Below are 26,512 nucleotides of genomic sequence, written 5' to 3'. Positions count from 1 at the left end.
TCTGACCCCCAAGGAGCCTTGCTGTGCATGTGCAGTGTCTCCCTTGCCCCAAGGATGGGAAATATGTGACCTCTTGATGCTTTACTCAAACAAGGTTTTAGCCCCTCTCTGCTCCTGCCATGACTGTTATCTTCAAGTGTCCTCAGGAGACAAAGCCTGGAGGCTGGTTGTAAATATCGAACCTGGAGCCTACTTATCTCCTGTCTCAGGAAATGCAAACAGTAGGCTAGTTGTAAGTGTCAGGCCTAAGGCCCATCTTTTTCTCGACAAGAAATGTAAACAGGAGGCCAGTTATAAATACCTAGCCTGGAGCCCATCTATCTATCTCCAGCCTCAGAACACTGCACATAAAAGTTTTTTAAAGTATGTATTCCCTCACACATTTCTAGTTTGACAGCTAAAATTTCTCATCAAATTTCATTTAAGTACATAGGATATTATTCCTGCATGTTAAAGTTTTGACATAGATTTAACTGTTACATCATTCTTTTAAATGTATCCAATAGGCTCTAAACACTATAGTGATTTAGATATGTACCACCATTCACTTAAAAAATATACAAACAAGCTTCTCTTTAACAATGGGAAATTTTGTATCACTCCTTACCCTTGTATTTGTATTTCCAATCTACCCCCTCCCCAGAATTTTATCCTAATGTAACATGTATTTATGCTTGAAAGTTTTTTTAATCAATTCTCATAATTCTTTGCAACAAAAATGTATGTATAAGTTGAAATATTCATTTTAATTTCCTGTGACCATAAAGATCTAAGTCTTATAAGTTACAATTATTAGTGGTATAAAATTGAAATGTTATACTTATTGAAAGAGCTTTAAAAAAATACTGATATAGTTTTTTTAACCTTGTAAAATAAATAACTGTGTCAGCGTGGCTCATACGAATCATGACTTCTACTTGGAGTCAATGCCCTTTTTGTCCCATACAACAGGGGTCAGGGGCATCGAGAGCATTGGTGAAGCAGCATTTCCTAAAAAAAACTGCTCCTCTGTGGTCTCAGGGGTTTTCCTCTAAGTTATTTGTTCTTTAGAGTTTGAGGCTGGCACTTTTTGTTTTGACCAGAAGGTGTCAGGCAAAGACAACTCTGGCAAGACTGTCACTTGGGAAGGGGGAGGTAGGAAAGGAGAGCTATATGAAGCTAGGCACAGTACATTTGGACATTAGGGATCTGGAAACAGACTCTTTAAATTATCTGTACCTTGTATACATCTTGAATAGTGCAACCAGGTTGAAGACCATGCCTTAGAAGAACAGTTCTCAAACTCAGGATCCTTGTGCACTCTTAAAGATTGTGGAGAACAACAAACAGCATTTGTTTATTTGGGTCATAGCTATTTACTGTATCAGTAATTAATACAGATTTTAAATATTTATGTAATTCATTTTTAAAAATAATAAATCCATTGCATGTTAGCAAAAATAACAAAATTTTTGTAAAATAACTATCTTCTACAAAACAATTACTATTTTACATTTTTAAAGACCTTTTTAATGTTTGCTTAATAGAAGACAGTTAGATCCTCATATCCGCTTCTGCTTTCAATATGTTGTGGTATACTGTTTTGGCTGAAGGATATAAAGAATATTTGAACTCAGAAAGATATATATTTGGAAAAGGGAGGACCTCCTAGTAGCCATGAAGGGGTCTCAGGGACTCCTAGGTGTCCTCAGACCACATTTTAACAACCACTGACCTAGAAAAATATATGAACTTCTGACCCAGAAGATACATACAAACCTTATGAGCATGAATTTTTATAACAGCATTGTTTCTAATAACCAAAAACTGGAAATAAGACATACCCAGTAAGAGTAGAATAGGTAAACAAATTGTAGTATATTCATACAATTAAATATATATTAGTGAAAATGAATGAAAACAGCTAGATGTATTAAAATGGATCACAAAATCGCAATGACCAAGAGAAATCTATAATAATACATACAGTATGATGCCATTTTTGCAAGGTTCAAAAACAGGCAAAACTAAACTAGTTGGAGATGCATACAATGGTAGTAAAACTATAAAGAGAGGCAAGGAATGTGAATATTTCCAGGGTGGAGAAAGGAAGATATTACTGAAGACAGGCACAGGGAACTTTTATAGTACAAAGTTTCATTTTTTCATTTGGATGGGGGTTACATGAGTGATGGCTTTATAATTACTCTTTAAACTGTACATATATGTGTATATACTCACTATAGCTATTTTTAATTTTACAATAAAAAATATATCGTTTGCAATAACAATACAAAACAAAAGGACTCAAGATTATGTTTAACAAAAAACTATGTGGAGAGAATGATATAATTTTAATGAAAGTTAATAAAAAGACTCAAACAAATGGAGAAATATATACTGTATCCTTGAATAGGAAGTCATTCTTGTAAAAATGTCAATTCTTTGCAATCTACAAAGTCAATGAAATTACAATAAAAATTCCAACAGGCTTTTCATGAAACTTTATAAGATGATTCTCAAATTTACATGGAAGAGCAAAAGGCCAAGAACAGTTAAGACATTCCTGAAGAGGGGTGGGACTTAATCTACCATACATCAATACTTATTTGGAGGGCAAAGAATTTTAGAAAGCATATACAGTGCAAGGATAGACAATTAGATGAATGGATTGTAGTGAAGAGCCCAGGAAACAGATCCATACATATATAAAAAACTTGATTCGTGACTTAGAGAGTATTGCAGATGAATGGGAAAAGAACAGACTATTCAATAACAACAAATATCTGAAAAAGAAATAAAGAAAACAATTCCATTTACAATAGCATCAAAAACAAACAAAAAACTTAGTAATAAACTTAACCAAGGAGGTGAAAGATCTGTACACTGAGAACTATGAGTTTGATGAACGAAAATGAAGAAGACATAAATAAATGGAAAGATATCCCATGTTTATCAGAACAATTAATATTGTTAAAATGTCCATAATACCCCAAACTGTCTATAGATTCAATGCAGTCTCTTTCAAAATTCCAATGACATTTTTACAGAAATAGAACAAACAGTCTTAAACTTTGTATGGAACTATATAAGACCTTGAATAACCAAAGCAATTTTGAGAAAGAACAAAGCTGGAGGCATCACACTTCCTGGTTTCAAACTGTGTGGCAAAGCTTTAGTATTCAAAACAGTATGATAGGGCTTCCCTGGTGGCGCAGTGGTTGAGAATCTGCCTGCCAATGCAGGGGACACGGGTTCGAGCCCTGGTCTGGGAAGATCCTACATGCCGTGGAGCAACTGGGCCCGTGAGCCACAATTACTGAGCCTGCGCGTCTGGAGCCTGTGCTCCGCAGCAAGAGAGGCCACGATAGTGAGAGGCCCGCGCACCACGATGAAGAGTGGCCCCTGCTTGCCACAGCTAGAGAAAGCCCTCGCACAGAAATGAGGACCCAACACAGCCATAAATAAATAAATAAATAAATTTAAAAAGTAAAAAAAAAAACCAGTATGATATTGGGACTTCCCTGGTGGTGCAGAGGCTAAGAATCCATCTGCCAGTGCAGGGGACATGGCTTTGAGCACCCGTGTGCCACAACTACTGAGCCTGTACTCTAGAGCCCACAAGCCACAACCACTGAGCCCACATGCCACAACTACTGAAGCCCATGTGCCTAGAGCCCGTGCTCCACAACAAGAGAAGCCACCGCAATGAGAAACCCACGCACTGCAAGGAAGAATAGCTCCTGCTCGCCACAACTAGGGAAAGCCCGCATGCAGCAACAAAGACCCACCACAGCCATAAATAAATAAATAAATTAATTAATTAATTTAAAAAAAACAGTATGGTATTGGCATAAAAACATACACAGAGACCAATAGAACAGAGTAGAGAGTCCAGAAATAACCCCATGCATTTATGGTCAACTAATACTTGACAAGGAAGCCAAGAATACTCAATAGGGAGAGAATTGTCTCTTTAATAAATGGTGCTCAGAAAACTGGATAATCACATGCAGAAGAATGAGACTGGGACCCTGTCTTACACTCAAAAATAACTTGAAATGGATTAAAGACTTAAACATCAGATCTGAAACCATAAAACTCCTAGAAGAAAAAGTAGGGGAAAATCTTGACATTTGTCCTGGCAATGATTTTTTACAAATGACACAAAAAGCACAAGCAACAAAAGCAAAAATAAATAAGTGGGACTAAATAAAACTAAAAAGCTTCTGCACAGCAGAAGAAACAATTAACAAAATGAAAAAGCAATCTGCACAATGGGAGAAAATATTTGCAAACCATCCATCTGATAAGAGGTTAATATCCAAAATTTATAAGGGACTTATACAACTCAATAGCCAAAAAACAAAAACAAAAACAAAAACCAAAAATCGAAGATCTGATTTAATAATGTGCAGAGGATTTGAAATGACATTTTTCCAAAGAAGATATACAAATGGCCAGCAGGCACATAAAAATTGTTCAGCATCACTAATTATCAGAGAAATGCAAATCAAAACCACAATGAGTTATCACCTCAATCACTTCACACCTGTTAGAATGACTGTTATCAAAAAGAGAGAGACAGCAAGCATTAGTGAGAATGTAGAGAAAAGGGAACGCTTGTACATTCTTGGTGGGAATGTAAGTTGGTGCAGCCACTATGGAAAACAGTATGGAGGTTCCTCAAAAAAATTAAAAATAGAACTATCATATGATTCAACAGTCCCACTTCTGAGTGTATGCCCAAAGGAAATGAAATCAGGATGTGGAAGAGATATCTGCACTCCCACGTTCATTGCATTCATCACAATAGCCAAGATATGGGAACAATCTAAAATTGTCTATCTACAGATAAATAGATAAAGATGATACAGAATATATATACAATGGAATATTATTCAGCCATGAAAAAGAAGGAAATTCTGCCATTTGCAACAACATGGATAGACCTTGGGGGCATTATGGTAAGTGAAATGTCAGAGAAAGACAGACACCGTATGATCTGGATTATATGTGGAATCTAAAAAAGCTGAATTCATAGAAACAGAGAGTAGAATGGTGGTTGCCAGGGGCTGGAGGGGTGGGAGAAATGAGGAGATATTGGTCAAAGGGTACCAACTTCCAGTTATAAAATGAATAAGTTCTGGGGACCTAATGTACAGCATGGTGACTATAGTTAACAATACTGTATTATATACTTGAAAGTTGCTTAAGAGTATGTTCCCACCCCACATACTCAAAAGGTTAATTATGTGAGGTGATGGAGGTGTAAACCAACCCTATTATGGTAATCATTTCACAATATATACATGTATCAAATCATCACATTATATACCTTAAACTTACCCAATGTTATGTGTCAATTATATCTCAATAAACTTGAAAAAAAAGAAAAAAAGAAAGCATAAAGTATATAATAAAGAGCATAGGGACAATTCATTGGCCATATTGGAAGAAAATTAGATCCCTACCTGGAACCATATGAGAAAATAAGTTACAGAAGAGAGATTAAAGACTGAAAGCAATATTATAAAACTTTAAAAATATATACAAGGAGATCTTTATTCTCATACAGGAGAATATCTATAACCTCACATAGGGAAGGATTTCTTAAAAGGACTGACAAATTCAACTATAGTAAAATAAATAATTTCTGTTAATCAAAAACATCATAAAGACAGTAGCCATACACTAGGAGAAAACACATATAACTGACAAAAGGTTAATAAAGGTAGTGGTAGTAGTATTAATATAATGATGATGACTACAATGATGATAACAATAATAGCAAATATTTATATAAAACTTATATGTCAGACACTCTTTTAAGCACTTTCCAACTTTTTCAATACTTGTCATTGTATTTTTAATTTTTACAACGTGGTGGGTGTAAAATGGCATCTCACTGTGATTTCAATTTGCGTCTTCTGATTATTAAATAATTTGAACATTTTATCTTGTGTTTATGACCATTCCTGTTTCCTCCTCAGTAAAATGCCTTTTTGGCCCAATTTTTTTTTATTTTATTTTTTAGTTATTTTTTTAAAATTTTATTTATTTTTGGCTGAGATGGGTCTTCGTTGCTGTGCGTGGGCTTTCTGTAGTTGGAGCGAGTGGAGGCTACTGTTTGTTGTGGTGCGTGGGCTTCTCATTGCGGTGGCTTCTCTTGTTGCCAAGCACGGGCTCTAGGCACGTGGACTTCAGTAGTTGTGGTGTGCAGGCTCAGTAGTTGTGGCTCGCAGGCTCTAGAGCTCAGGTTCAGTAGTTGTGGTGCACAGGTTTGGTTGCTCCACAGTATGTGGTATCTTCCTGGACCAGGGCTCGAACCTGTGTCCCCTGCATTGGCAGGCGGATTCTTAACCACTGTGCCACCAGGGAAGTCCCTTGCCCCAATTTTTAAAACGTACATTTTCCTGTCTCATTAACTTCTTAAAAGTTCTTTAAACACTCTAAACTCTATATGTCTTTAATCACTCAGCATATTACTTAGGGCAGCATAGTACAGTTGTTACACACACACACTCAAGCTAGACTGCCTGGGTTCAAATCCCAGTTTCTTCCACTTACTGCTTGCATGCCAAAGTTGGGCAAGTTGCTTAACTTCTCTCAGCTTCAATTTCTTCATCTACCAAAAAAAAAAAAAGGATATAATAATAGCATCTAACCCTACTAATTCATAAATTCTAGAGAGACCAGACTCTTCATCTGCACTGGTGGGGATAAAAGTTGGTATCACCAGGGACTTCCCTGGCAGTCCAGTAGTTTAGACTCCATGCTTCCACTGCAGGGGGGTCGCGGGTTACATCCCTGGTCGGGGAACTAAGATCCTGCAGGCTGCATGGTGTGACCAAAAAGAAAAAAAGTTGGTACAGCCACTATGGGAAGAGTTTGCCATTAGCTAAATAAAATGCAAACTCCACCACCCAGCAATTCTACACTCCCTTGGACATGTTCACTAAGAGAAAGGGACAAGAATGTGCTGTCAGGGTCTGTGACTTTATCCTACAAGGATTTTGACATTCCTTGGGCTTTTGTGATGTCCCCTCTCAAATCAGTGGTTGTGACTCCTCCACCCCTGTTTTTTTTTTGTTTTTTGTTTTTGTTTTTTTTTAATAAAGTCACACCTGAATATGACTAAAAATTCAACCATGAAATGAGAATTTGATATTGAAACTGCTTCCTCTACCCCACTCCTCCTCATCACTGGTCTTGCTCCTTGGGGACAACTAATTGAATCTCAGTCTGTTTCTGTTTTCAGATCTTTGGGTGGTTAAGTTAATTTGTTTTATGGATACTGGCAGAAAATGAGATTCTTGGGTCAGAGACAAAGGACTTTATTATTCAGAGCACAGCAAGCTGCCTGAGTATCATGTTCATACAAGTTCTCCTTGTCCCCAAGTCCCAAGGAAGGGACACTGGAGGGGTTCAGATGGGTGTGACACATAATGGGTTTACATTACAGCTGAGGAATGCTGAGCTAGAGGAATCAACCTCTTTTACAGTGAGCCTGTTCTTTGTCCTGGAAGGAAACAGTATTTCACACCCCTAAGGTTTCTGGCTGTAAGCACAACCCTGAGAAATGGCCTAAGCGAAAGGCAATCAGGACCTTGTATTTCTGCTTGCATGGAATGTACAGGGATGCTCTGGGCTCAAGGTAGATTACCTCTCCCATCATGTACACAGCAGCATTCTTCAGAATGGCAGAAACTTGGAAATGACCTAAGTGTCCATCAACAGTAGAATGGATAAATCAATTGCAATTTATTCTTTCAAGGGAATATTATACAGTAGTAAAAATTAATGAACTATAACTACATGCATAATACAATTTAATTTCAAAAACAATTTTCAGGCAAAGAAACTATTCATAGAATATATACAATGAGATTTCATTTATAGAACATTCAAAACTGCATACATAGTTGGTAAAACAATACAGAAAAGGAAGTGAATAATTAAGATAAAACTGAGGATACACATTAACTTTGGAGGGGATAGGAAGGGCATACACAGGTGTTCCCTTTATTCTTTAAACTGCTACTGATTTACTTTAAGTAAATGACTGTTATATTTCACAGTTAAGCACATGTAGACAGGTGTTCCCAAAGCATAAGCTCCTGAGGACTGTTTTAGGGTGGGTGAGTTTTTAACCCCAGCTCATTATTTAGGGTAAGTCTTCTGGCACAGTAGCTCTCTGGCTTTGATCCTTGAGACCCATGAGGAATGGCATTGACTCTTGGGACACCTCACATGGCATACCAGGGCATTTGTTTTGTGTCCTAGTATGTGGTCAATCCTAGAGAATGTTCCATGTGGGCAGTACAAAATTCAGGCTCCATCCCTTTCTTGTCCACCCAACAAAACACTTGGGAATGCAACTGAGGGACAGATAATCTAGAATGACTCTAATTAATTGTTTAAAGTAAAACATTATCAAATACTGGTTTGTTAACTCTTAAATGATGAAACATTTGCCATAGACATCAGAACTGATTGTTTATGTGGTCCCCAGGTGTAAGATCAACCTCCTCTTAAAGAAGTGCCCATTCAACCTTGGGATTTGGAAAATCTGACATTCCTTGGGCCTTTGTGATGTCCCTTCTGAAACCAGTATTTGTCCCTCCTGCCTTTGTTTTATAAAGTCACATCTGCATATGTCTAAAAATTCAACCTTAAAAGAAGAGTTTGATACTAAAAAGCAGCTTCCTCTACCCAACTCCTTCTCACTACTGGTCTTGCTCCTCAGGGACAGCTTCTTTCAAGCTTTTTTTTTTTTTTTTGAAATTGACAAATAGAAACTATACATATTTAAGGTGTACAATTTGCTATTTTGATACATGTATACATTGTGAAATGATCACTACAATCCAACTCATTAACATATCCATAGTCTCACATAGTTACCATTTTCTTTTTATTTTCTTTCTTTTTTTGTGGTGAGAACACTTAAGATCTACCCTCTTAGTAAATTTCATGTATACAATACAGTGTTGCAGAACTTATCCTTCTTGCATAACTGAAACTTTGTACCCTCTGACTAACATCTCCCCAAATTCCTCTATCCCCAACCCCACCCTCCAGCCCCTGGCAATCCCCATCTACTCTCTACTCCTGTAAGTTTAACTATTTAAATTCCATATTTAAGTGAGATCATGCAGTATTTGTCTTTCTGTGCCTGGTTTATTTCACTTAGCATAATGTCCTACAGGTCCATCCATGTTGTCTCAGATGGCAGAATTTCCTTCATTTTAAGGCTGAATACTATTCTGTTGTGCATATATATACATTTTTTTAATCAATTCGTTCATCAGTGGACATTTAGGTTGTTTCCATATCTTAGCTATTGTAAATAATGCTGCAGTAAACATGAGAGTGCAGATCTCTCTTCCATATCTAGATTTCATTTCCTTTGGGTATATACCCAAAAGCAAGATTGCCAGATGATAAGGTAGTTCTATTTTTAATTTTTTGAAGAAACTCCACACTGTTTCCCATAATGGCTGTACCAGTTTACATTCCCACCACCAGTGCACAAGGTTTCCTCAGGAACAACTTCCTGAATCTCAGTGTTTCTGTTTTAGCTCTTTGGACAGTCACCTCCTTATCCAAAACTAACACCCCCATATCGGTATTTTCATGCTGCCATCTCTCTGGCTCTCTCTCTTCTGCATTCCTCTTCCATTTATAAGGAGCCTATGATTACATTGGGCCTGCCCAAATAATCCAGGATAATCTCCTCATCTCTGGGGCAGCTGATTAGCAACTTTAACTCCATCTGCAAACTTAATTCCCCTTTGCCATGTAACCTCACATATTCACAGGATCCTGGGATTGGGATGTGGACATCTTTGAGGACCCATTAGTCTGCCTACCACAACCCCTGACTCAGTAAGACAAGGTAATTAATGGCTCTACCCTCCCTTTAACCCTCTCGCCTCAAACCTCCCATCCTCTGACTTCTCTCATCTACACTTAGACATCACCAAACTTTCTGTCATTTACATACTGTTCTGTACCCATAATTAAACCATTTATACAACGTTCATGGATTCATTCTAAAATCTGAAAAATCAGTACCTTACTTTCTTGTACTGTATAATTCTAGGCTCAAAGTAATTTCCCCTCAGAATTTTGAAGGTGTTGCTCTGCTGTGTTACTAACATCCAGTGTTGCAAATGAGATGTCTGGTGCTAATCTGATTTTATCTGGGGGAGTAGGGGTAGGGAGAACGCTGTTCCCAAGTATTTTATCCACAGGAGGTTGGGTGGGAGTGATGATGGGAGTAATTTACTGCTATTTAGGAATTTCTATTAATTTTCTTGCTTTTTCATGGAGTATCATCCTGGCCCTCTCTTGTCTCTAAAGGGCCTCTCCAGGGTTCTTTTTGTCAAACTAGTGCCCTCCCTGGGAGCATCTCCCTGGCTTGTGGCTTGTACTGTAGGTAGCAGCTTCCCCACCCAGCCTCATGCACCACCATTTTCCTCTTCCAGCTTTCTATCTTTCAGAAACTGTCCATATCTCTCATCCACTCTTATTTGCTTTAATGTGGGGAACTCGTTCCTTTTATTCCTTTACTATCATTTTAAAGGAATAAATGTAAGATACCTATCTTACACCACTAAGATAACTTGAAATTGATTAAAGACATAAATATAAGACTTGGGACTTCCCTGGTGGTCCAGTGGGTAAGACTCTGTGCTCCCAATGCAGGGGGCCTGGGTTCGATCCCTGGTCGGGGAACTAGATCCCGCATACATGCCGTAAGTAAGAATCCACACACCACAAATAAGAAGCCCACGTGCCACAACTAAGACGTCCGCATGCCGCAACTAAAGATCCTGCATACTTCAATGAAGATCCCACGTGCCACAACTAAGACCCAGTGCAGCCAAAATAAATAAATAAATTTTTTTTAAAAAAATAGTTGAATTCTTAATTATAAATAAATAAATAAATAAATAAGAGACCTGAAATCATAAAACTCCTAGAAGAAAACATAGGGAAAAAGCTCCTTGACTTTGGTCTTGGCAATGATTTCTTGGATATGACACTTAAAGCACAAACAACAAAGGCAAACAAACAAACAGACAAAAAACAAATGGGCCTATATTAAACTAAAAAGCTCTGCACAGCAAAATAAACTACCAACAAAATCAAAAGGCAACCTATGTACTGGAAGAAAATATTTGCAAAACATACATCTGATAAGAGATTAGTATCCGAAATATATAAGGAACTCAAACGCAATAGTAAAAAATTAAATAATTTGATTAAAAAATGGGCAATGGACCAGAATACATATGTTTCCAAAGAAAATATTTGAACGGCTAACAGGTACATGAAAAGCTCAACATCACTAATTATCAGGAAGAAATGCAAATCAAAACCACAGTGAGATATCTTGTCACACTTGTTAGAATGGCTGTTATGAAAAGGACAAGAGAACAAGTGCTGGCAAGGATGTGGAGAAAAGGGAACCCTCCTACACTGTTAGTGAGAATGTAAATTGGTACAGTCACTGTGGAAAGCGTTATGGAGGTTCCTAAAAAAAATTAAAAATAGATCTACCATATGATTCAGCAATTTTACTTCTGAGTATATATCTGAAGGAAGTGAAATCACTATCTGGAAGAGATACCAGCACCCTCATATTCATCGCAGCATTATTTATAATAGTCAAGACATGGAAAAAACCTGAGTGTCTATCAATGGATGAATGGTTAAAGAAGCTGTGAGATATATAATAGAATATTATTCAGCCACAAAAAGGGAAATCCTGCCATTTGTGACAACATGGATGGAACTTGAGGGTGTTATGCTATGTGAAATAAATCTGACAGAAGACAAATTCTGTATGATCTCACTTATATATGGAATCTAATAAAACTGAATTTACAGAAAAAACAAATGTAGATATTGTGAAAGAGGGGAGATAAATTCTATTACTAAATCTGCCACTTTGAACCCCAAACCTCTTCCCTTTTGTTTTGTTTTGTTTTGTTTTTTAATATTTATTTATTTATGGCTGTGTTGGGTCTTCGTTTCTGTGCGAGGGCTTTCTCTATTTGGGGCAAGCGGGGGCCACTCTTTTTTTTTTTTTTTTTTTTTTTAAACTTGGGAGGTTCTGTATGGGTGAAAGATCTGTCAAGGATGCTTTGGGTAGGAGGTTGGTAGATGAATTCTATATTCTAAGTTTTCTGCTTTTTTTTTTTTTTAAATATTTTATTTATTTATTTATGGCTGTGTTGGGTCTTCGTTTCTGTGTGAGGGCTTTCTCCAGTTGCGGCAAGTGGGGGCCATTCTTCATCGCGCTGCGCGGGCCTCTCACTATTGCGGCCTCTCTTGTTGCGGAGCACAGGCTCCAGACGCGCAGGCTCAGTAATTGTGGCTCACGGGCCTAGTTGCTCCGCGGCATGTGGGATCTTCCCAGACCAGGGCTCGAACCCGTGTCCCCTGCATTGGCAGGCAGATTCTCAACCACTGCGCCACCAGGGAAGCCCCTTCCCTTTTCTTTTAAAATTATTTCACCAGAACAAAAATATAAGACAAGCCTCACTATATGAGCTGTCCTTATCCTGAGGTGCCCTGTGACCCCTTGTCCTGATTTGGACATAAGAGCAGAAATAAGGCACTAGGTTTAAGTTTGGAAATCAATGGGACATGATGGGTTTCCCTTACCCCTGCCTCCCATCACATAAGAGCTGGTAGTTCTTGGCTCAGGCACTTTCTTGAAACCCAGGGGCCCCAGTATCAACTATGGTAAAACAGAAGCCCAGGAGTTTATGCCTTAATATTTTGATTCCATCTGAACTAACAGCTGTTCAAAGGCCTGTTTGCCCCCAGCACTCCCTGTGTAACTGACCCCCAAAGTTAGAGAACTCTGATTAGGTTATCAATGAAAAAATGTTGCCTGCCATATCAGTAAACAAAGGATGTTGCAGCCATCAAAGCCATGACATTACAGGGCCCCAAGAGTGAGCCCTGAGGGAACTCAGGATAGAAACAGGATGCCTGCCATCTAGCAGTCAACTGCTGCAGTCCCTCCGGACGGTGCACCCTGAGGAGACTCAGGACGAGAAAGCACAGGATACTGGCCCCAGATAGCTGAGGTATACCAAAGGAATGATTTCAGTGAGCCCAGACTCTTGCATCTTCCCGTACATAGAAAAGCGCTAAATGCCTTAACTTGAGATGGCTGGTTTTCTTTAACTAACAGTAATCTTCTGATGTTGTGACTACCTGGTCTTTCTTGTAAAAACGCCTATATATCCTGGCTCCTCCCTTACCTCTTCTGAGTAGTCCCTTAAAGCTATCTGAGAGGCTGTGTCCCGGGCTTAAGTCCTCAGTTTTGTCCGCCAAATAAGACATAATTGTCAACTTTTAGGTTGTGCATTTTTTTCAGGTGACAGGGTTAAGGTATTGTCTCCTCTTGGAGATTCCCATGGAGCAGGGCTTGAGGAAAGATGGTGACAACATCACCTATGGACCAGGGTCCGGGCTGATCGCCACCCTGCATCTGGTTGCCATGGACATATAGGTAGGGTCAGCATCTGGCATTCTTAAAGACATAAAAGCCAAAAGGCTTTACATCTACTGGTATTTTTTTCTCCCAATCACTGAACCTCACACCTATTCTTAGGGTAGAAGCTAAAACATTCTACTCTGTCTCCTACTTTTCCAAAAGTCTCTGTGTTCCAGAGGAATTTAAAAATAACAGCAACAGGAAACCTAGTACTTCTAAAAGGGAAAATCTCCCCAAGTTATCTCAGGATAAAGGTATGAAGTCATCACTATTAACCTTTCCGGGGCTAGAAGGTAAATCCGGAGACTGACTACGTACAGCACAGGCCTTTCACAAATTGGTATCTAAGGTTTTCCTTGGGGGAGATTTTAGGTGAGACTTTTCTCTGCTAAATGGACAGTCTTCTGCTTTCCTCCTTCCCTTGTCTCTACCTCTCCACCTTCAAGTCTACAATGTGGCCTTAACTCTGCATTTCTACTAATTGCCCCTATGTCCCAGCAAAATAAATAAATAAATAAATAAAAATTGGTGCTTGTTCCCTGCCTCAGTTTACTGTGACTCAAGCCACACACCCCCATTTTGGATTTCATACTTTGAGGGGTGGGTCAGAAATGAATGTGCCTAAGGCTCCATTTGCTTCTTCAAAAAATGTAGTCCAATTATGGAATAGAAGCCCACTGCTTTTATGTAAAGCAAAGGAATAGGAGTGTTTAATCTTGCTTTCAACCTGTTAGAATCAGCATGGGAGAAAACACAGAAAAATATTGAAAATTGTTGATTGATGATGTCAGTTCAATAAATGCATTCTTTTTTTCCCCCTTAAAGCAGCTGTTTTTTAGAACTTTTCATTTGGGCTTCAGAGTTATTAACTTTCTTCACTTGGTGTATTTCCCTTCCTTTTGCATTAAAGAGGGAAACAAAAATGAAATGTTCTTTGAAGTTTTTCTTACAATTTTTCTCAGCCGTTTAAAATTCCCCTACTGTTGAATCTAAAATGCTCTTCTGTAACTGAAATCCTATTATGAATGAAGAAGCTGGATTGTCTTTCTGTGGAACCTCAGGAAGCTTCTTTTGCTTTTCCAGTCTTCACAGAACAATGTAAACACCTTTCAAGTGAAACCCTCAATGAAAGCCTTTTATTGATTTTCATGAAACTATATGGTTTCACAGGCATTTAACTGCCCATGATTCTTTTAAAACCAATCACCTCCAAGGATCGCTTACTTCAAAGGATGCATCTTATGAAGCAAATTCAAAACAAATCAGCAGGAGTAGTCCCTTTAAATACACATTAAAAAGATAAGACAACACAAAGTGCTCTTATTTGAAGAAATGGGCTCACCTCTTGTTCTTCTGCTCAGGAAATTAATTAGAGTGGATTAACCAGGAAAACTGAAAAGGATGCCTGCTCTCTTTTTTGTCCCCCTCCCAGCCCCCCAAACCCCAACCTCCAACCTCAAGCTTTTCTGAATGTGTTTACTTGAAATCAGGAAATGGAAAGTTTTCTGGATTGGGTTTTAAAACCAAAGAAGTCAAAATAATTTTCCTTGGTATGCAGAAGAACAGAAATGAGTTGTTTTCAGAAATGTTCGTTAAAGTTCATAATACGATTGAATAGTGATTGTAATAATTATTTGCCTGATTTACCCAAATGTTTATCTCTAAGAGAAGAAATTGGAAACTTTCGAAAATCTACTCAAAGACAACTATATAGTTTAATTAAGTTAGAGATGCAAAGCCTCTCTAAACATTCCTACTGAGTTTTCTTAGAAAGAGGTAACAAAATCTGAGTGTAAATGATACATCTCAGAGATGGGGGTGTGTGGGAAATATATACATATTATATATGAAGAATATACATATATATTCTTTCCATTGATATGAAGACTAGGCCCTTAGTCCAAGAGGACTTTAAAAAATATTAATTTGTTCCCAGAAGGGTTGAGCAATGCTGAAAAACCTGTTGAACAAGCTCTACCCTCTTCATTAACTTGGAATTTGGGTTCCCTGGGGTGTTATATAGGAGTATATTCCTTTGTATTATTTACACTCAAAGGACTTTCCAAGCAAATTAATAATGTGAAATGAATTAAAGGGAGAATCTTTAAAAGACTGAGACAAAACTTTTAAAGCACCCATTTGAGTTCTGAAGAATCATTAGTTTTCTCTAAGTACAAAATAACTGAGGATGATTACAAAAGATTTCTCCAGTTTCCCAAAGCATTTACCCTAAAAATCTTGACTAGGCAACACATTGTTAGCTTATTTGCTGTCTTAGTTGAATTTGGAAAAATAAAAGCACACTTCTTTAAAAATTCCTCTAAATGGGAATTAGTGGAGTAATATTCAATTTTCTTTCTGTGTTTGGATAAAGAGATAAAAAGAAAATGATTTTAAGCAGGAGTTAAAGCAAATAGGCTTAGGAACAGGAGCTGGGGGCCCCAGTCACCTCAGAAGCTTGCAGCTTCAGTGGCCTAGAGGGACAGAAGCCAGGCCAGAGAGAGTTCAGGAGAGTGGAGCACCAAACTTTGTTTTCTAGAAGTTTTAAGATGAAGAAAAGAGGAAAAGGTGGTCGCTGAGTTGAAATGAGGTTTTCGTTTGTTGTTTAATTTAGGAGAAATCTGACCATGTTTGGAGCTTGAGAATGATTCAATAGAAAGCAAAGGCTTAAAATGCTTGGAAGAGGGACTTCCCTGGTGGTGCAGTGGTTAAGAATCCGCCTGCTAATGCAGGGAACATGGGTTTGAGCCCTGGTCCGGGAAAATCCCACATGCTGCGGAGCAACTAAGCCCATGCGCCCCAACTACTGAGCCTGCGCTCTAGAGCCCACGAGCCACAGCTACTGAAGCCCATGCACCTAGAGCCTGTGCTCTGCAACAAGAGAAAGCCTGTGCACAACAATGAAGACCCAATGCAGCCAAAAATAAATAAATAAATTTATATTAAAAAAAAATGCTTGGAAGAGAGAAAGTCGAGGAGACAGGAGGTAATGGAATTAAAGGTAGGATGAGGGTACAACAGAATGATTAGAGTTAAAAAGAAAGATGAATAACTTTTATTTTAAGTTAAGCAGGTCAAGGAAGTTCAATATAGGGTTAAAAGAAGGGGTTTGGCGTCCCAAGGTGCTGATGTATTCACCAAAGCAAGGGAGAAAATCAAGAAAGAGGACTCCAGAAAGCCAGATATCCAAGAAGAGAGTAGCAAGGGGAATGCCAGGATGGCAGCCATCAGTAGCAGCCTGGAGGGATCCAGATTGCAGTAGCTTGGAGATGTCTGCCAGAAAGAGAGGACTCTTGGGGAAAATGGAATTGATAGATTATCTGACATGGTTGCTTATCTGGGAGAAAAGAATTATGACAGATCAGATGGACAAATGGAGAAAAATCAAGATTAGGTAGAAAGAAAACCATGTGAGTCAAACACAACTCCAGACACTTAATACATGCTGGGTGCTATTTAAGTGCTTTAATCTGTATACTTTTATTAATCCTCTGCATTTAAAGAGGAAGAAACTGAAGTACAGAGAGAAGTCACTTGCTTAAAATCACAGACCTAATAAGCGACAAAAGCAAAGGTCTGATCGCAGGGTCTGGCTCCAGAGTCTCTAACCCTAACCACTAGAATATACTGCCTCTCCAGGAAAGGGGGATGGCAATGAAAAATAAAAAGAGACAAGAAAGAAATGCTATTATTATACACCATGTGGCTATGCAATGAATAATTTTTACTAGCCAGTTACATATTAATTTATGAAATTAATTAGATTATTTTATGAAAAGTGATATAATTAGATTGGCAAGATAGCAGATAGACGTGCTCAGTGGGTTAAGCTTTCAGCCCACATGGAACATAAAAGATAATACACAATAAATACAGTCAACAGATCAGGAAATAACAGCATAAAAATATTATTTAAAAATATGGAGTTGTGACTTCCCTGGCAGTCCAGTGGTTAAGACTCCGTGCTTCCACTGCAGGGGGCATGGGTTTGATCCCTGGTCAGGGAACTAAGATCCCTCATGCCGCGTGGCGTGAAAAATAATAATAATAAAAAAATAAATAAATGTTAAAAAAATATGGAGGTAATAAGGAAAAACTGCTGAAGTAATTGAAAGTGGTTGCCTCTGGGGAAGGGACTGAAAGGAAGGATGTGGAGAAGGGAGATGCTACTTCTTATTTTATGTTTTGTAATATTTGTGACATTTAAAATACATTGTACATATATTAATTTAATAGAAATAAAGGAGAATGCAATTACCATAAGGAGGGGGGCGGGGGCACTATAGCAGCCTATTGTTTTTTGCCTGGGTCCCAAATTTATAGCTATTTGTTTCTAAATGAATACTTCATTGTTTATTTGTAACTGAAATTAATTAAACTTTCACTACTAGACTGAGATCCCTAGAGCTTTATAAGTGAAGATTGGAGAAATTTCTTCTTTTATATTTAAATACCAATAACACATCACTAGGTTTTTTTTTTCAAAGTTGAGAAAATTTTAGGGAATTAGAATAATTAATTTTATTGGCTTTTAAGCCATTTCTTGAACTGGAAATTAAATTTGTAATGAAGTTTTCTAAATTCAAAGTTAAAAAAAAGCAAATGTATGACTATGTTTTTTACTTTAATAACATATGTATATAACTATTGTTTTCAGTTCAGTGAGTGGTGTCTTTAAGCTCAACAGTGGCTTCTTCCTAAAAAGGAAAAACCAAAAAAAAAAATCTTTAAATTCAGGAGGGGAAAAAAGCAAATTATAAGCTGGTTATTTATAATATGCCATAAATATACATATATAATTAAATCATATAAAAGGAGCTAATTTAGTTAATTTAAGAACATTTTTGTGGGGGGAATATTTCACATTGTCTGCCAAGAGCTACAGTCTATTGAAACAGGTCTATTACTGCTTGTTCCTGAAAAATCCACATCAAAAGGGATGGACTGTAAAATTACCTTACTGTTAGGAACAGCGTACAACTGTCTTTCTTGAAAAGGCCTGCAGAGTACTTAAAATAAAATTAAGGTGCCACTGTTTTATGTTATGTCTACTGACATTACCTCTATTCTTTTTAACTGACCACAGATGCAAAGGATACTATGGACCAGACCTTAAATAGTAAGTGCGAAGCCCTCAGAGCCAGGAAAGGAGTAAACCTTCAGACCTAGCGTAAAGAAAAAAATGTTGCCAGCCATTCCATTTCTACAGGGATCAAGCCATTAGCCACTGTCACCCACCAACAATGCGCCCTGAGGGGACTTCAGGATGGAGAAAAACAGGAAGCATTCTGCATTTTGCCTCTAGATAGTTAAGATGCGTATCTAAGGAAAAACATCCTGGCCCCCATATAGTTAAGAAGCACATCTACGGAAAAATTTCAAGAACCCCAGATTCTTGTATCTTCCCATTCATAGAAAAGTATTAAAATAATTAACTTGAGATGTCTGTTCTTTGTGATTAGCAGTAATATTTTTATGTTTGACTACATGTATTTTTTTTTTTCCAGCAAAAAATTCACATATATCCTGGCTCTTCCTTTATCTCTTTGGAGCAATTCCCCAATTTGGAGTTACCTGAGAAGCTGTCTCCTGGGCTATGGTCCACGGTAAGTTCTCTGAATACAACTCAACTCACTTTACATTGTACGTTTTTCTTTTGGTCAACGATAGTCATATTCCTTTGAGATTTTCCAGCAGGGAGGAGGAATCAGCCTGCATAGATTATTTGTTATTGTCTTTTTAACTCGTTTGTTAATACCAGTCAGGGCTACTATTTAGTCAGTGCTTATGAGGGCCAGGCCCTGTACCACATGGTCTGTAGGGGTGAGTTTAATGCACTATCAGTCCCCGTTTTGCAGATGATAAAACTGAGGCTCAGAGGTCACCCAGCGAGTTCTTGGTGGAGTTAAAATTTACAACTTTATGGCTCCAGAAGCTCAGGCTTCTACTATGCTTTTTGGGTATCTTGGGCACAGTCTACATATCCTCCAGTTATTAAGTCATATTCTCTCTTTGCCAGGCTGATGTTAATATTGTCACAGAATCCTCCCATGTTGGCATCCATTTGAGAAAAAAGAGTTCAGGATTCAGGAGGCCTGGATCCTACTACCAGCTCTGCCTGTAACCCAGTGGTGCCTGATGAGGGATCTCGTCTTCCTGAGCTCCTCCTAAAAGGTGAGGAGACCTTGTAGTCCCAGCAGGCTCAAACTTAGGTAGATTTCACATCTTCCCCCTCCCCAGAAGCTGCCTGGCTCTTCCCAGGGGAGCGGAATCTTCCGGCACACAAGTAATCTCCCAGGGCAAGAAATGGGGTCAGAGTGACCACCCCAGCCGACAGTGAACCTAACTAGACAGTCTTGGTGAGATCCTTGGCTTCTGATGAATCATAGGCTGCCACCAAGCAGGTGGCTGCACTGGTCTGATACTGCTTATGCTTTTTTTTTCTTTTTAATACTATTATTAAAAAAATTTTGGGCTTCCCTGGTGGCGCAGCGGTTGAGAGTCTGCCTGCCGATGCAGGGGACACGGGTTCGAGCCCTGGTCTGGGAGGATCCCACATGCCGCGGAGGAACTGGGCCCGTGAGCCACAACTACTGAGCCTGCGCGTCTGGAGCCTGTGCTCCGCAACAAGAGAGGCCGCGACAGTGAGAGGCCCGCGCACCGCAATGAAGAGTGGCCCCCGCTTGCCGCAACTAGAGAAAGCCCTCACACAGAAACGAAGACCCAACACAGCCATAAATAAATAAATAAATTTATTAAAAAAAAAATTTTTATAGTTAGAGCCAACTGTCATTACTTTCCATGGTTCTGAATAGGGCCTGCTCCATTATTTCTCTTCCTCTAAACGCTGGCAGCTGAGATTCTAGGAGCTTCTGTTACTCACCCGGGCCCTTGGACTCTTTAATCAATAGAAATTGGTAAGAAGTCAGAGGAGAATTTCAGGCAAGGCTTTATTGGGGCTGGAGCTGCAGCATCAGGGAGCAAAAGCAAGAAACAGGTACCCTTGCCAGCTCTCGGAGTGAAGCTGCTTGGGTCCTTAAATGGGGTAACAACAGGGATGCATGGGTGGGTTTCGCAGGAGACATACATTACATGGTCTGTCCACCTCTTTGGTGGTGCAGTGGACAGGATCATGCACAGTACCATGCTTCAGCTCCTGGCACCTCAACAACTTGTGGTTTGTTTCTGGTCTTTTTGTATCCTATTGCTCAGCTTTGCCTCAACTGTGCATGTGTGCAGTTATTTTTAGTCACATAATTTTTTTGTATCCTATTGCTCAAGGAGACGTTTGTCCAGGTGCAAGCACTCTTGTAGAGGATCCCAGTTCCCAGCCTGCCTCAATTCTAGGAGATCTTGTGCTGCTCCTAATCCAAGGATTGGTTTCCATGCGACTTTCCTCTTAGTCTCCACCTCCTAAACTGCCCTCAAAGACACTACTTTGCCAAAGGCTTAAGGTCAAGCTTTGTATCATGCCCGAGGGGATCAGACACGTGGATTCCAGTCCCAGTATTGCTTCTTCAGCATTGCTGTTAAGCTTAGGGCAAGTTATTTAACCTGTGTGTTAAATAATAGACCTGTTGCCTCATTTCTAAAATATATACTGTAATGCTTATTTTAAGGAGTAAAAAGGCCTTGGCACAAAGTTTGTAATAACAGAAATTCCTCTTCTTGGGAAAGTGGCCGCGAGGAGAGAAGATTTGGCTAGGGAGATAAACTAGGGGCACCCTCTCTGCCTTCTGCATGTAACAAACAAATATAGGGAACCCTTTTTTAGTGGAGTCGGGCGAGAGGAAGTAGGGATGCAAACCAAGTCCCTGGGCCGGGATGTGCTCTTAACGCGGGTGGTGGGGGAGAGATTGGAAAATAGATCAATACTCAGGGAAGCACAGAAAGGGTTCTCCCAGGATCCCCCAAATGCCATGGTAACGTCAGGGCAGGACAGCCAAGCCCAGGGATTCGAAGCTTGGGCCGAGGGAACTTTCCCAAAAGTTGAGAAATTTTCTTGGCAGATGAGGGAGATAAAGGGATTTCTGGAACAGGGATCCCGTGGATATCCCAGTTTGGCGCGAGGCGCAGCACAGACCACCACCCGGCCACCCCTATTGCGCCTGTGCAGTGCAGGACACTCAGAATCACTCGCTAAGGGCTCCAAGGTTTATTGGAGTCAGCAACCAGCTCTTCCACCAGAGCCGGGGACTAGGGGCGCCGCGCTCTCCTGGGTTGGGGACCGAGCGCCGGCAGGCCGGCGTAGGAGCCCGGTAATACCTGGCCGGCGCGTTGGAGGACAGACTTCGCAGTCCAGCGCTGCACCGGGAAGTGATGACCACCACCCACCGCCTGACGCCAGCGGAAGCGTGAGGCGGGAGCTGGCGGGCTCGGAGGCGGTGCGCACGGGAAGGGGCGGGCACGGGGCGGGGCTGCGGGAGGCCGCCGCGGCTGGAGAGGGCGAGTGGGGCGGGGCCTGTGGTGGCGGGGCGGGGTTTGGCGGCAGTTGTTTTTACCAAGGCCACAGTGCTTCGCGTTCAGCTGGGGCTACGCCGCGTGGAGGCGTGAGCGGGTTCGCAGAGGGACGCTCGAGGCCGGAGGGAGCCAGGAGGGCCAGAGGGGAGCTGGGAGCCGGCAAGCGCGCTGGTGGTGGTCGGCCGCCACGATGTCAGCGCAGTGCTGTGCGGGCCAGGTGAGCCGGGAGAGACAGGTCGGGAGACCGGGCCAGGAGCCGAGGCAGCGCGAGCTTCTCTGGGTGCACGTCCCAGCTCCGCCGCCGCAAGTGGGGTGGGTGACCCTGCGCCGCCTGGGTGAGTGCTCCGGGCCGGAGCGCGGAGCTCGGCCTTCGGGGAAAACCGTGTGCCGCGGCGGGCGGGCCAGAGGGACACGGGGAAGCCCTAGAGGCTACCCCGAGGTCTTCCCGTTCGGCCTTAGGAACTTCGCTTAGGGCGGGGCGGGCAGGGTTCGGGCGGAGGATCCCGACTGTTTCAGGAGGGTGTCGCCTCCTCCCCAGAACACGAGTGTGTGGTGCTGAGCTCCGTAGGCCACCTGGCTCTGCCAACCCGATGAACCCAGGAGAAGACGTGGGTTTGGGCAACCACTCCTTTTCCATGCCCTGAACGAAACTCGGGTCGTATGGCCCAGACGGGTTGCGCTTGACATCTCGCAAGGCTCTAGAGCAGTGGCTCTTTTTCTTCGAAAAGTCTGGAAGACTGCTTTCCAAACCGCGGTGCTCAGATCTGGGCGCTGGGAAGACTCAGCCCTGCTTCCTGAGTCTCCCGACCCAACCCTGGCTGGACCCAAACGCGGCTGATTGGGTAGAGCGCGAGCCTTCCCATCCCTCCTTTCAGCTGAACTTGCCCGAGCCTGTTTTGTAACTCTCGCCTGTTAAACTCATGAGATCTTAAAACACCTGTGTCCGCTTGGGACAGGCGTCTCCTACCGGTTAGTAGTGCATCAGGGCATAATTAGTAGTAGTTTTTAACCTTTAATGTTGATTTCACTCCTTCCTGCAGAGTTAGAAAAAAAAGAAGTAGGTAAAGCCTTCCGCACGTCTAGCTCCCTCCTTCCTAGCCGTATTGATTATCAGCATTTCTGTACAGTTTTAATGGTGCGTTTTCTCAAATGAGTCTAACTCCGGAGGGCATACCGGGCTGTTTTTGCTTCTTAATACATTCAGCCTTGCGACAATCAGAGGCCAGCCCGTAACTGATGCAGGGGTTAAGCTGTGGGTTTCTCTAACCCGCCGATTACACTGGTAGATAATCCGTCCTCTTTCCAGTGGCCGTGTGAAGTTATCACTTGGTTTTTGAGGTCTAATACTGTACTTGGCATGCATTCAAGCTGGCCTTTTCAGAGATGAGGAAATTGAGGTTTTTAACTTGAGGTGGAATGCCTTGCCCTGAGTCAGGCAAGGCGACAGGAGGACATTTAACACCTTCTCAGGGCTTTGGAGACCAACGTGGACGGGAAAAGGCTGTTTTCAGAATATTCCAAATGTCAAGAAAGCTTTGCATAATCGTTCATGGTTGTTATTTTGAGATAGTTCTAATTTGATGTGACACTTCATTATATAGTGATTACGTTACAAGTATTTCGGGGCACCTGTTCTCCAGTCCCTTGAAAGCCCCTTGAGGTTTTCTGTGGCTCCCAGCAGGTGATTTAGGGCTCTGAAAATTATTGCCAGTACTCAAGTGGGTCTTGTAAAAGAATGATTGGTATGGTTGATATTTTGGCAGGGTTTCATGACTTGTTTCTTTTTGTTTGTTTTAAAGTGAGAACTTTTAAAATTTATTTATTTATTTATTTATTTTTTGGCTGCGTTGGGTCTTCGTTACTGCACGCAGGCTTTCTCTAGTTGCGTGAGCGGGGCCTACTCTTCATCGAGGTGCACGGGCTTCTCATTAAGGTGGCTTCTCTTGTTGTGGAGCGCAGGCTTCAGTAGTTGCAGCACGTGGGCTCAGTAGTTGTGGCACACGGGCTTAGTTGCTCCACGACATGTGGGATCTTCCCGGACCAGGGCTCGAACCCATGTCCCCTGCATTGGCAGGCGGATTCTTAACCACTGCGCCACCAGGGAAGTCCTCATGACTTGTTTCTGAAATCCCCCTCTCAGGACTTTGGAAAGAACCAAATCCTGGCCGTTCATCACAGGAAAATTAACTTCTGCTTTCTAGGGACTGCTTGAGGCTTCACTGTGGTGGCTCTCAACACAAGGAGGGGGTGATGACACTATAATTTCGTATGAATGGGGCTGTTAAGTTTGCATTAAAAAAAAAATGCAGCACTGTCAGAAGATATCTAAGTCTGTGAATCCTTTGAAAACATTTTTTGAGCACCTGTGCATTGTTTTTCCCTACATCACTTATGACATCAATGTACGGGTTTTTTGTTTTGTTTTTACCCCCGCACCAGCCAGTTTCCCAGCTCTCCGGATAGTAACTGGCTGTACAACAATTCAATTCTGACACTACCTGGAGTTAGTATCCCACAGGTTAGGGGTCCGCCCTCCTCCCCCTTCCCTCCCCCGCACACTCCAGCTACCAATCACAAGTCTTCTGGGCCTCCCACACCGGGGTGGAAGACCGAATAAATATTTCTAATCATATCACAATATCACAGCACCTACTGTGTGCCAACAGCTGGAGATACAGCAGTGAGCCAGGCAAACATCATCTCTGCCCTCAGTGACTGGGGTTGGGTGGCATTTCATAAGCATGTAAGCAGTGAAACAGCAAGTACTGGTACTGTCACAGGTCCTGGTGGCAGAGTGGCTTTGGGTAGGGTTGCTGGGGAAGTCTGTCTGAGAAGATGCCCTTGGAATTGAGACTGATAAAGGAGGAGAGGCACCCACATCAGGGCCTGGGTAGGGAGGCTTCCAGGGTGTTGGAGGAAAAGAAGTGGTCACCTTGGGTGCTGTGAAGACTTGACTGTCAGGGACTGGCATGGAGAGAGAGCAGTCAGAGCTGGCCACCCGGTGAATACTTTTAAGCTGCCTCCTCCTGCGTGTGAGCAGTGGTCTGGGCTTCTGCAGTGAGCCCGAATTCTTCTTGACGGAGCTGGAATCCTGGCAACCTGCTGTTGCCCTAGGCCAAGGAGGGGAGAGTGTGGTACCTTAATTTAGGGCGTCGTGGTGCTTACGGTGGGGCGTCATTGGCTTCTGGGCATATTGTAGAGGTAGAGCTGGACTTTTACATGGGTTAGAAGTGGGGTGTGGGAATGAGAGCATTGGCTCTTCCTTGAAGGGAGGAAGACATTTGGCAAGGAAAACCCATAGTTTTCTTCTCGCTCTGTCACATTTGAGATGCCTATTATAAATTAAATGGAGATGGCAAGTCATCAGTTGGATTTTTAAGTTGGGAGAAGTTTGAGGTTGGAGATAGAAATTTGGGGGACTTTAACTGATACTGTCAGAAACAATGTGTAACCCAGAAAAGAGCCTGGGCTTTGGACTCAGGTCTGGATTTGAATTGGGAAATCTGGACGCGGAGGGGTGGTGTGACTGTGCACGTCACTTACCCTCAGTTAACCTCAGTTTTCCTCCGTGGTTGAATGGGTATGATAATACCTCCTAGGGTTATTATGAGTATTACATGCGATAATGTCTCTAGTACAGGGTTTGGCACAGAGTAAGGAGCCCCCAAGATCTTAGTGACCATTATCCACCTCTACCTGGACAGTCTCCGGGTCATTTTATCTTTGCATTGACCCTGATATACTTAGATTTTGCTTAGGCCGTTGGCTGATCGGTGCTAATGGAAGCAGAGGTCACAGGAGAGTGGTCACTCGACACCTTCTGGGTACCCAGCACTGTGGTAAGGCCCCTGGGCACTGGGTGATTAACAAAGTGCGTCCTTGCTCTCCTGGAACTTAAGGGCTAGTTGGGGATTGGAAGTGTGGGGGAAGCTCACTGAAGAAAGTGACAGGACACCCTGTCAGAGGTGAAATGAGATGTGTAATTGGAAGATCTAGACACCTCGTCAAGGCAATTTGAGAGTAAGGCTTGGCAGGGTTTACTCCAGGCAAGTATAAGCATTAATGATAATAGTAACAATAGCTGAAGCTTATTTCATGCCCACAAGTGTGCTGTTTTTACCTATGTTATATCACTCATTCTCCACAGCAACCCTATGGGGTCGGGGAATGTTCTAATTGGCCTCCTTTTGCAGGTGAGGCAACTGAAGTGCAGAGAGATAAATTAACTTGACTGATATTTACATGGTGGTGGAGCCAGGCCTTCAACACTGGTCCACCTGACTCGAGTTGGAGCTCCTAACTGGGAAACTGTTATTCCTTATTATTCTAAATACAGTATGAATAAATCATGAGGAACTGTTGCTCATTGTTGTTGCTTATAATGGCCCTAAGGCAGCTTTGAATGCATAGCTGTGAGGCTGTCTTGGTAGATATTGGTGGTTGCCAGGAGTTACCAGTGGGTGGGGTTTAGCTTCTTCCTCATAGTCTGTCCAGGTTATAAAGACAGCAAGTCTCAGACCAAATTCTGTCGCTTGTGCAGGCATTTAT

At 41.4% G+C, this 26,512-nt stretch overlaps 1 protein-coding gene and 1 long non-coding RNA gene across 2 annotated transcripts in view; both read left to right on the top strand.

The window, feature by feature from the left end:
* The window catches only part of LOC130707109 (uncharacterized), a 104,003-nt gene extending 84,326 nt beyond the window's left edge, over nt 1–19,677 (top strand). Inside the window, exons 2-3 of the long non-coding RNA XR_009007113.1 lie at nt 19,012–19,110; nt 19,524–19,677. This is a non-coding gene — a long non-coding RNA (uncharacterized LOC130707109). The remainder of the gene's footprint in view (nt 1–19,011; nt 19,111–19,523) is intronic.
* A 2,326-nt stretch (nt 19,678–22,003) lies between these two features.
* Nucleotides 22,004–26,512, top strand: part of SERINC5 (serine incorporator 5) — an 88,973-nt gene continuing 84,464 nt past the window's right edge. Inside the window, exon 1 of the mRNA XM_007179778.2 lies at nt 22,004–22,181. Coding sequence (XP_007179840.1) covers nt 22,155–22,181 — 27 coding nt within the window. The 5' untranslated portion in view covers nt 22,004–22,154. The remainder of the gene's footprint in view (nt 22,182–26,512) is intronic.

The sequence above is a fragment of the Balaenoptera acutorostrata genome, chromosome 2 (assembly GCF_949987535.1).
Source record: "Balaenoptera acutorostrata chromosome 2, mBalAcu1.1, whole genome shotgun sequence".
In the NCBI taxonomy this organism is placed as follows: Eukaryota; Metazoa; Chordata; class Mammalia; order Artiodactyla; family Balaenopteridae; genus Balaenoptera; species Balaenoptera acutorostrata.
This window is presented reverse-complemented; position numbering and strand designations above follow the sequence as displayed.